Source organism: Setaria italica, chromosome II (genome assembly GCF_000263155.2).
Source record: "Setaria italica strain Yugu1 chromosome II, Setaria_italica_v2.0, whole genome shotgun sequence".
In the NCBI taxonomy this organism is placed as follows: Eukaryota; Viridiplantae; Streptophyta; class Magnoliopsida; order Poales; family Poaceae; genus Setaria; species Setaria italica.
In genome coordinates, this window is record NC_028451.1 from 19353628 (window position 1) to 19365300 (window position 11673).

At 40.2% G+C, this 11673-nt stretch overlaps 1 protein-coding gene across 2 annotated transcripts; it reads left to right on the plus strand.

Annotated features, from left to right (window-relative positions):
- The first annotated feature begins 618 nt into the window (after window positions 1–618).
- LOC101786512 (protein argonaute 16) lies at window positions 619–10621 on the plus strand. Of its 2 annotated transcripts, XM_004956283.2 has the most exons (23): window positions 619–773; window positions 3178–3346; window positions 3476–3678; window positions 4239–4457; window positions 4551–4687; window positions 4765–4862; window positions 4965–5062; window positions 5138–5294; window positions 5398–5514; window positions 5593–5700; window positions 5784–5846; window positions 5927–6040; window positions 7398–7563; window positions 7639–7754; window positions 7864–8001; window positions 8250–8380; window positions 8512–8577; window positions 9417–9480; window positions 9552–9663; window positions 9749–9822; window positions 9948–10042; window positions 10121–10152; window positions 10297–10621. In XM_004956283.2, the coding sequence occupies exons 2-23, from the start codon at window positions 3179–3181 to the stop codon at window positions 10467–10469; spliced, it is 2649 nt and encodes an 882-aa protein (XP_004956340.1). In that variant the 5' UTR covers window positions 619–773; window position 3178; the 3' UTR covers window positions 10470–10621. The 2 variants fall into 2 exon arrangements, with proteins under 2 accessions (XP_004956340.1, XP_012698840.1); XM_012843386.2 differs by lacking the exon at window positions 619–773 and having other exon boundaries at window positions 792–3346.
- Window positions 10622–11673: the final 1052 nt, after the last annotated feature.

Sequence of the window (11673 nt, forward strand, 5' to 3'; positions counted from 1 at the left end):
TTTTTGCTTCTATTTTTTTCTTATTTTTTGTTTCTCATATTTTTTTCAAAGATTTGTCTACAAATTTCTTATACAAATATGCGTACATAATTTTTTTAAAAAAGCTGTGTGCATAACTTATACACGAAGGGTAGGGCGTGAGGACGGACGGACGTGGGGTGAAAACAACGAGTGATCCTGACCGCGCGCTAACTATCATTGCCCGCCTTTTTATTAGCCCGCCTTTTTCTCGAGTTACAGATCCGTTCATCGCAGAATAGGGGGTGTTTGGTTTCACGGATTAAAGTTTAGCTGTATCACATTGAATGTTTAGATACTAATTAGAAGGACTAAACATGAGCTGATTACGAATCTATTAAGCCTACTTAGTCCATGATTTGACAACGTGATGCTACGTAAATATGTGCTAATCATGAATTAATTAGGTTTAATAGATTCATCTCACGAATTAGCCTCACCTGTGCAATTAGTTTTATAATTATTCTATATTTAACACTCCAATTTTATAATTATTCTATATTTAACACTCCTAAATATTATTAATTAGTAGTAAATATTCGATGCGACGAAGCCGAAGCACCCGGCGTCCCGGCCCCTTCATAGCCAACCCCACCCATTCTCCACCCGTCTCTCTCGCCGCTGCTTCGCCTGCCTTTGTTTTTACTTTTCCCTCCACCTCTTCCCTCCTGGCGCAGAAGCGAGGGAGGAAGAGAGGGAGAGGCGGCGGAGGGGAGGAGGTTGAGGCGACTTCCTCTTTGGGTGAGTTCCAGAAGGTGAGTTCGAATCCGCTCGTTGCTCTCGTGTGGCTCCATGGCGGAATCTGAAACTATTTGGTTGTGGGGTTTTGTGGCGTGCGGGGGTTTTTCGGGGGGTTTTGGATTCTAGCCAATGTGGGTTGCTAGGGGTTTCGGATTGATCGTAGATTCCGGAGTTTTGATGGGAGATTGTTATCTGGTCTCGGAAGCGCGCCGTGCGCTGCTCGTGGCAGATTCCATCTATCCAATTGTGATGTAATCATCTGTTTGAGGGTGGGTTTCCCGTGCGTGCGCCGCTTCAATTTATATGTGTTTCCTCGGCGCTTGTTTATGCCTGTGATTCGATGCAGTGGCGTGGTATGTGTCGTTCCAATTTCTGGTTGCGAGTTTGAGTTTATGGCTTTGTGCTTGCAATCTGTGATTTCTGACGGAATTCTCCGAATGGCCCCTTCCAATCTGCAGTCGCGAAATTTGAACGAACTCAATCGCTTACTATTCGAGTTGTTATAATCATTGAGGGTTATGTTGGGATTGCTTGAGTTCATTTGTTTGGTGCTTGTTGGTGATGGAACGGCATGCTTTTTTTTAGTACGGACTCGCACCAATCTCGTGCTCAACCAGTGCGGTTGTGTTTTGGATTTATAAAACTCATCTTGCGGTTTTGCACCTCAGAGTCTCAGCGTTGGAATTGGTGATACTTTGGTAGTGTTTGTTCATGATCTACAATTTTTTTACCTCGGTTCCTGTTTATACGTTGATTGATTTGAAGTCACTGTATTTGTTAGGCTCATGCCTCATCTGTTTCCCCTCTAGCACTGCTTTGAGGTTGAGGCGTCTGTTTTTCACTTCTTTCTTTTTTCCATCTCCCTTTCCTCTTCATCATGTTTTGTTTCTGAAATTACAAATGGTTTTGCGATTTATGATGATCCGAGGAGGTAATACCACATCTGTTTGGCCACTCAGAACAGTGTTTTACCAAACACAACTTGTTTCTATTGAGTTAGACTCAGTTTTTTGATTTAGTGGTGTTTCCCAAAATTTACTTATGCACTTTGTGGGATATCTTGGGATTGTGGTATTATTGTCTTGGGCCTTGCCTTTCTGGTTTTGTGGTGGACAGAAATTTTGTTTACTTGTATATTTGCTTTTGATAGTCTAGAACCAAATGCACCTTTCTTCCCCTTTTTCTGAGTTTGAAAACAGTGTGCTAGACTCTGCTGTAGACGTATTTTATTTGGATGAAAACAGTGTGCCATCTAGTTCTCTGTGTAAGCACGTTCCTCTGAGTTTTTACAGGGTTTTAGCCAATTTTCTACATAAAATGGTCCCAAAATGGCCAATTGTATATTGCCACCTGGCCTTTGGGCTTCTTTGCTAATGATTCCGCCGGGAATCAATAGGCATTCGGGTTACCTTTCCGGTTTTCCTTTTTAAAAATATACGCCCTTCTTGTTTCTTCATTTATTGTTTCGGTTCCTTTTGCATTCAAACAAAATGCCATATTCTCTCCAAAAAAAAAACAAAATGCCATAAGGTTATAGTTTGATGCATCAAACAACTTAATTCTTCTTGCAAGAAAACTTTGGTAATATCTGCTCCTTTCACTTGAGCTTCTTTGTAAAAAGACAAAAACATACACTAAATGCTTGATTGATGTTATAAGCATATCTTTATTTACATTCCTCTATCTGTTTTATTCTGCGTATTGGTTTGTATGTGTGATGTCTCCAGTAACAACTCGCATTTTTTGGTTGTCTTTTGCACCAATTGAGGATTGGTCAAAAGTCAAAGTGATACAAGCTATGGCTAATTTAGTTGTCACTGTAGATTGTCTTGGTGGAATTAGTCGAAATAGATGCATATCGATGCAGAATATTCAAATGTTAATTTGTAGTGTTGATTGTATTGTCTTAATTCATATGGATAATTGTGCTGCATTTAAGTGTTCTCTAGTAGATATCATGTGTTTCTTTTGTTTTTAGAGCCAGGCTCCATGTTTTAACGAGCTTCTCCCCTTACAAAGTTTATTGTTTTTATTGAACATTACAATGTTTATTTTTTCAAAAACTGTAAAAGAGTTAAGTGACATTAACATTGGCTTTGATATGTGGTCCTTCTTTTCAGCAAAGCTTTATTCCAATGGTTATCTATTGTTTCTTTCTCATATGCAACACGAGCATCTTACCTTATTCACATGCATTATTTGCATGCCTTCATGTTTCATATACTATTTCCATCATCCTTCCATAAAATTAAATTCTGATGTCACCATTTTGCCTGATTTGTTTGCCTACATGTTGAATATCATTCTTCACAATACTCGCAAGGAAAACTAATCTATGTGTCTATGTGCTATTTCTCCTTTTTTTTCATTTTTTTATCTCTTACACTCGAACAACGATTTTATTTGGATGCCTGATAGTATGGCTACTAAAATGGCTGGATCTGTCCAAGTGGTTAAGGATGACACTGTTAAACGCACACCGATGGCACGGCCTAGCATTGGTCGTGAAGGAAAGCCGATTAGGTTGCTGTCAAACCACTTTGCTGTGAAGCTTAATGGAGTAGATGCTGTTTTCTACCAATACAGTGTAATGGACAATCCTGAAACTCTGTTCTTGCTTATTTGTTTTACTTTTGGTTACATTGTAGGTACAATTCTTCAGCCTCTGTTACTTGCTCATATGTTTTATTCTGAAATCGCTTTGGTTACATTGTAGGTTTCCATCAAATCTGAGGATGATAAGGTGGTTGATGGTAAGGGTATTGGCCGAAAGGTCATTGATAAACTGTTGCAAACATACAGTTCTGAACTTGATGGGAAGGATTTTGCATATGATGGAGAGAAATGTTTATTTACTGTGGGACCACTTCCACAGAATAACTTTGAATTCACTGTTATCTTGGAAGAAACATCTTCAAGGTACATGCACTTTAAGTTCTAGCAACTTTGTGAACTGATATGCTATGAAGTGAAAATGTATGAGTGTTGATTGATTATCCTGCTTAGTTTATTTACACGGTTCCCATATATGCATATCTTTCATTGCTACTAGCTACCCATCATGCTAAATTTTACTTCAATTTTGTATATTTTCAATTGGAATTTCAGTTCAGGTTATGTAAAAGTGAACCATCTATAGACATCTTTTATCTATGTGACCATGTGGGACTAGGTTTTTATTCACGCTGTCTTGTACACTGAAATAATGGTATTGCAAAAAAGGAGAGATTTCAGTACTAGGTTTCTTGTTAACTCTGTTTTGTAAATTCAATTGTTTGTAGTACAAAAAGATAAAGGGACTATTGAACCGCTTGTGTTGAAGAAAGTTTAGTGTGGTCTGTCATTATGCTGGAAAAGAAATTGAACCTCAACAGAGATAATAATACCTTTTGATATGCTAAAGTAGCCTATAGGTACTGCAATTAAGAATCCCCAATAGACAACTTATATGAATATGTACTCAATTCATCTGTCTTCAGGGCTGTTGGTGGAAGTCCAGGACATGGAAGCCCTAGTCAAGCTGACAAAAAGCGAGTAAAGCGATCACATCTTGCAAAAAAATTCATTGTGGCCATAAGTTATGCAGCAAAGATTCCTCTAAAGTCAGTTGCTTTGGCACTTCGAGGAAGTGAGTCAGAACATGCTCAGGATGCTCTGAGAGTCCTTGACATTGTTTTAAGGCAACAGCAGGCTAAGCGGTATGCTATTTCTTTTGTCGTCACAATAACATATTTTGCTATTTTTATTTGTCTGTTTGGTTGCCACATGTGTCTGTTGTTTCTTGTATACAGAGGTTGTCTACTTGTTAGGCAGTCATTTTTCAGTGATGACAGTCGAAACCTTGTTGATTTAACTGGTGGAGTTAGTGGCTGTCGTGGACTCCACTCTAGTTTCCGGACTACAATTGGTGGTCTTTCATTGAACATGGGTATGCATTTGAATACATGTACTCGAATTTTTATTCAAATTGTCAATGCTGATACCATTGGTTTTTTTGTTACACAGATGTTTCAACCACCATGATTGTGACTCCTGGACCAGTTATTGATTTTCTCCTCACAAATCAAAATGTCAGAGATATCAGGGATATTGACTGGCCCAGGGTACCTGGAATAAAATAACTCATCCTGGAATCCTAACTTATTTCCTTTCTAAAGAACAGAGCTTGAAATAGTCTTATTAACTTATACCTATTAATGACACAGGCCAGGAAAATGCTTAAAAACCTGAGAGTTAAAGCTAAGCACAACAACATGGAGTTCAAGATCATTGGCCTTAGCGATCAACCATGCTCCAGACAGACGTATGGCTCTATTCTTATGATGTGCTTTCCATACTGTTCCATTTATTTGCTGATTCTGAAATATATTATGCACAGATTCCCAATGAAAGTTAGAAATGGAAGCATTGAAGTTCAAACTATGGATATTACTGTTCAGGATTATTTTAAGTCCAAGCAGGTTGAATTAATGATGCCTTATCTGCCATGCCTTGATGTTGGAAAACCAAAACGTCCTAATTATCTCCCAATTGAGGTTGCAGCCCTGTTTTTGTTTAAGTCTCTAATGTCGTCTGGTTATCATAGTTTCTGATTGCACTTGATATTCAAGTTGGTGATATTATATTTGCTTTTTGCAGTTATGCCACATGGTATCACTCCAACGTTATACAAAAGCACTATCTTCTCAACAAAGAGCAAATTTGGTTGAAAAGTCACGACAGAAGCCTCAAGATAGAATGCGAGTTGTTACAGATGTGGGTTACTAAATTCGTTCGAGGTTATTGCTTCTCCCAGCCTTTTCCCCTTGAACTTAACTCAGCTATAATTTACAGGCTGTAAAAAGTAATAGGTATGATGATGATCCAATCTTATCTTCTTGTGGTATTGAAATCGAGAAACATCTTACTCGTGTTGATGGTCGTGTTCTCTCTGCACCAACGGTTAGCCTATTTTTTCCGTTTTTTTCATTGTACTATGTTCATATACATGTAATGTTTTATAATTTTTTGAACATGCTATTCAGCTGGTTGTGGGGAACAGTGAAGACTGCATCCCGAACAGGGGCAGGTGGAACTACAATAACAAGGTTGTTACCGAGCTACTTGCAAGAGAACACATTTATCTGGAACATTTGTGTGAACTTTAATTTTTTGTAAACTATCACAGAGGCTATTGGATCCTGTCAAGATTGAGCGTTGGGCTATCGTTAATTTTTCTGCTCGTTGTGACATGAGCAGAATCTCAAGAGAGTTGATAAACTGTGGACGAAGCAAAGGCATTGTAAGTCTTATGTGGTAGTTTATTTTCTTCCACTATGGCTTGTTTGATTTTGAGGGATGAGATGGTCATGGATCATCTGAACCTAACCACCTTCCTTTGTTTTGAGGAATGGAATAGGTTGTTTCGTGACCACCTCATCTCTCACAAACATGGTTCGTAAGGCATCGCCTAGGCAACGATTAGGTGTTGGGGTGTGCTGGGGCTCCAAGGCATCCCCGTCGCCTAGCCAGGATGCCTATGGCGTTCGCTTCAGGCGCAATGCATCTTCTGGGCGTCCAAAAGGCGTCGTCTGGGTGTCCAGGAGGATGATGCGGCTGCCATACTCAAGCATCCCGCATGAAATCAAGGGGAGCAGACGGGAAAGGTAGGGGCGGGCAGGCGGGAAATTGAGCCGGAAGCGCAAAATCATGGGGCGCGGACAGGAAATCGAGCGACGAGCGTGAAAACGAGCGCGCCAACCAGGTATAGCTGCCCAATCGAGGCACAACTGACTAATCGAGAGAGGGAAAGAGAAAGGGGAGGAGAGGGAGGCGGGATGGAACCTTGCGGCGACGTGCATCTCTGCCGATCCACGATTGCGACCTACGGATCTCTGTTCGTCGATCCCGTGCGGCCGCACCTCCGGCCCCTCCGCTGGCCTGCAGTCCCATGCGCACAGCCCTACTCCGGTCTCCACCAGCATCCATGTCATCCCCGTTCCCTCTCTGCTCTACCCAGATAACTATTAGCTTATTCATCTCTCAGTCTTGTGCTTGAATCAGCCAATTATTTTCTGCTCTGTGCCGTCTTCCCTCTCCTCTCCTGCTTTCTCTGCTCTAATCTTCTGCTTGTACTTGGCTGTGCTTTGCTCTGCGATACTGAGAGCTGAGAGCTGAGAGTTGAGAGATTCTAGACTTAAGCATATTTCTGGTTTCCCTGGTGAACTACTTATGTATGTGCTACTAGTTGCACTACCATAGTATGTTTAGGATATGTCTATGGTGTCGCCTCGCCACGCACCTTATGTGCCTAGGCGTTGTGAGGGGGGTGAGTTGCCACAGGTTGCCTTAACGCCTTAAGAACCATGCTCACAAATCAACGATTAGTGTAAAATGAGGAATGGCGGGATCCAACCAAAATCGATGGGATGATCCCATGACGTACCACGCCATACTAGATAGGGTTTTTTGGGTGAAACACATATATTATACATCAGTTAAAACAGAGTACAGGATTTGAGAATTTCTTCTCATATTACAAGGTTGTAGCTTCCTAGTTACTGATCCCTCAAACCAAACACCTCATAAATGTTTGAAAATACTTAACATTCTTGTGATGCTGTGCTTTGACCATAAAAGTTATCCCATGTTTTGCATAGTTTATTGAACGTCCTCACACATTGGTGGATGAGGACAGTCAATCCAGGAGATGTTCACCTGTTGAAAGGGTTGAGAGGATGTTCGAAAAAGTCAAAACAAGCCTTCCTGGCCCTCCGGAGTTTCTGTTGTGTGTTTTACCAGAGAGGAAGAATTGTGATATTTATGGTAAATATGATACACAGTTACTGTTTCTATGCTACCATGTAAACTTTTTGTTGCTAAACTTAATATGCTTTGAAGGGCCATGGAAGAAGAAAAATCTTCATGAAATGGGTATTGTCACTCAATGCATTGCTCCCAGTAATAAGATGAATGATCAGTATTTCACCAATGTTCTTCTAAAAATTAATGCTAAGGTAAAATTTCATCGCTCTATCTGATTTTGCAGCTGTGCCTTGTTTGAAGAAACCACCTCTTATTGATGTGGATACGTTCTTGACAAATATGACTTTTCTTGTTGACTAGCTCGGTGGAATGAATTCTAAATTGGCATTGGAACATCGCCAGATGATACCAGTTGTGACTCAGATACCGACATTAATTCTTGGAATGGATGTTTCACATGGTTCTCCAGGTCGAGCAGATATACCATCAATTGCCGCGGTGTGTCTTTGTTCTCTCTTGCTTTACTTGCATCGAGTGAAGATTGATTTTCACATTAACTTTTCATATACCTTATATGCAGTTCCATAGTTCAAATGAATAGCAAGCTCAATAAGTTGCACCGTTGTTAGGGGAACATTAATGAATTTATTGCATATTCCATTCTGGAAATCTACGAGCAGTGTCACATGCTGGTTTTATATTTATTTCACTGTGATGTGATATTTATAATGAAGTTTACTCTGCAGGTTGTTGGGTCTAGATGCTGGCCACTGATATCACGGTACAGAGCATCTGTCCGGACCCAATCTCCAAAGGTAGAGATGATCGATTCTCTATTTAAGCCGCTGTATGATGGGAAGGATGATGGCATAATGAGGTGATTTAAATTAACATCTTCTCAGTTTTCTATGTGTTCTTCTAGTTGTACCTCACAGTATCTGCATGTTATATGAAGTTATTGCACTAACAAAGTTCTTTTTTTTTACTTTCGCTCGCATTGCATTGCAGGGAACTTCTACTGGACTTCTACCAGACCAGTCAACAAAGAAAGCCTAAGCAGATAATTATCTTCAGGTTTGTATTGATTTAATTGTTCTTTTCAGTTATGCCTATGATTTTTTTATACATTTAATAAGCTAAGCTGCAATGTATGTGTACTGCCTAATGTTTTATCCAACTCAAGTGACTTGCTTTCTTGAATTATCATTATTTTTACTGGCAAATGGTCTTTCCATGCTAATTTGATTTTTTTTTTTACTTTACTATGAATGTTGATATTGTAAGAGAAAGTTTGGGGCTACAGAACTTTTCCAGTCTTAAAATAGGAAAGGTCAAATATCCGTAGTGCTGATTATGTTTCTGTATTGTCATTGGTATCTTTTCTAATAAGAAAATCTGTAGTTTCTTATCATCTTTTCGTAAAATTGACTGCATTTTTTATTTAAATGTGGGCTCCTCTGTCTTTGTTAAAGGATGAATAGTCCAGGATTGACTTCACTTTGCGTGAAATTCATCATAAGTACCCATATTGCTTTTGCCAGTAAGAATGGTTTCTGAACATTCAGTTGATGTTCTTTGATTTTTGGGAGGATTGAAGTTGTTATGCTTGATTAACTCAATGTTACATTTTAATTTTAAGTAATTTCATACAATGATGGTTAATTAAATAATGTATGTTCCTTTGTCTTTATTTTTTGCGGAAGAGTGCCTTTGTGGTTCCTTCCTTTCCTGTCTTGAACAAATTGGATAGCCCTGGGAAACTGTACTAGAGAGCTTCATTTTCTGTACTTCATTTTTCCTGGATGATGAACTGGGCACTCACTGTGGTGTCGTGAATTTTCCAGTGTTTCTGCCATGAGTTTTCTGTTTCCACAGTATTGATGAGTTCTTATTCTTATGGTCTACTTATGCAGGGATGGTGTGAGCGAGTCTCAATTTAGCCAAGTACTGAATGTTGAGCTTAATCAAATCATAAAGGTGACATTTAGTTTACCTGGGAATTCATTGGCTTTCTGGTATCCTTTTCTAACAAGAGCTCGACAACACAGGCTTATCAGAGTATGGGACAGGGGGACCTTCCGAAGTTCACAGTGATCATTGCTCAAAAGAATCACCACACAAAACTCTTCCAAGTTGATTCGCCAGACAACGTTCCACCTGGTAAACACCCCTGTCCCACTTAATACTGCTAAAGGTACTTGCCACTTAAACAGCTTCAGCAACTGGCACTTTTGCTTTGCATCAGGGACTGTCGTAGACTCTGGTATTGTTCATCCAAGGCAGTATGATTTTTACATGTGTGCTCAAGCTGGACCAATTGTAAGTTCTAGCACAGTTTGGGATTTTGGTTGGCCATGCTTGTCAGTCATTAGTTCATTACCATGAATAACTTGACTGCATGCCAGGCATGTTTCCTATTTATAGCATCCTAAATGCTCTTACAGGGTACCTCAAGACCCACCCACTACCATGTGTTGCTCGATGAGATTGGCTTCTCAGCAGATAATCTCCAGAAGCTAGTTCTTTCACTTTCATATGTGTAAGCACATCTGTTTACGTATTTCTTACTCTTTTGTGCTAGAGCTGGGAGGATGCCAACATATTTATGCTTGTGCAGGTATCAGAGGAGCACCACTGCAATTTCTGTTGGTATGGATAACTACTTTATTGCAGTTTGCATCCTCTTTTTGAAGATATTACACTCTTTGTTGTGTGCTTGCCTTTGTACTGTTTTCTTCTCTGTTTTTTAAGATATTACTTGCTGTTTGATTATTGCTGGTTTTCCTTCTTCAGTGGCACCTATCTGTTACGCCCACCTAGCAGCAGCTCAGGTGGGCCAGTTCATGAAATTCGAAGAGTTCGCTGATACCTCATCAGGCAGTGGTGTCAATTCGTCATCAGCAGCAGCAATCCCAGAATTGCCGCGGCTTCATGCTGATGTCTGCAGTTCCATGTTCTTCTGTTGAGGTGATCTTGGTTGACCATTGTGTGGTAGGGCTAACTCTGTGAAGGAAGATATAATGGGTACACGGCAGGGTAACCGTTTTGTGAAGAAACCTAAGGCCTCCTTTGGAAGCACAGGGGCGAGCAGCCCCGAGCAGCACTTCCCCAGGATTGATTTTCCTCCCATCCGCTTCCCTCCCCAGGCAGGGGGAGAAAAACCTCCCTCCAGCTTCGGCTGTTTGGGACTCCCGATCCCATACCCGCATGCTCTGCTCCCTGTTCTGCTGCTGCTATTCTGCTGATGTTGCTGTGGCCGGCTGTTTTGCTGCTGTTGCTGTTCTGCTTCTGTTGCTGTGGCCGGCTGCGGCTGTTGCTGTTCTGCTGCTGCTGTTGATATCATACAGACATACACACAGAAACATCACAGGAGGGCTCATACGCAGGGAAGCATCACATACACACGGAACATCATAGGAGCGAATATCATAGAAAACATCACACGGAACATCAAGTTAACATGTCAGCTCCCAAATCCAGACTCCTGCTCACAAGTACTCTGCACAGCTCCCAAATTAGGACTCCTGCTCACCTGGAGCTACAAGTTCGCATACCACCTCCCAAATTAGGAGTCCTGCTCAATCTACAATGGAAGCATCATTATGCTTAGGATACAATTTTTTATTTGGTAACAGAAAGAACAAATATGCAACTCAACCATAATATTGGAAGTATTGGAAGCAAATATTGAAAAACAATGTTCAAAACTTGTTGTCAAAATGACAAAAAGCAGATAGCAGACTCAACCATGCTAGAAAGGGCAAACACTCCTATAATATGCACATTCAAGGACAAAAAAATTGGTGCAAAGTTTGCAGTTGTACCTCAAATCCTGATCTGGTTAGAGACACTATAGCTGCAACTTGATTTTCAGTATGACTTGTTCTTGATCTGGCCGTAGCACCTAGCAGGCCCTGTTTAGAAAAATAACAACAGAGAACCCTAGTTATTCAGGGAATACTCTAGTTAAATTATAATATATCAAAGCAGCAGCTAGTAGTAGATATCATTCTTAATATTTTTATTTGGCCATATTATTCAGGAAGATACTGTTTAAGAAAAAATGGACCTAGCCTTGTAGGTTCACTGAATTAAAAAGGCACATTAAACGACAAGTGATAAAAATGACAGATGCTTGGAGAGCCATTCAGAAATTTCACATATGCTCTG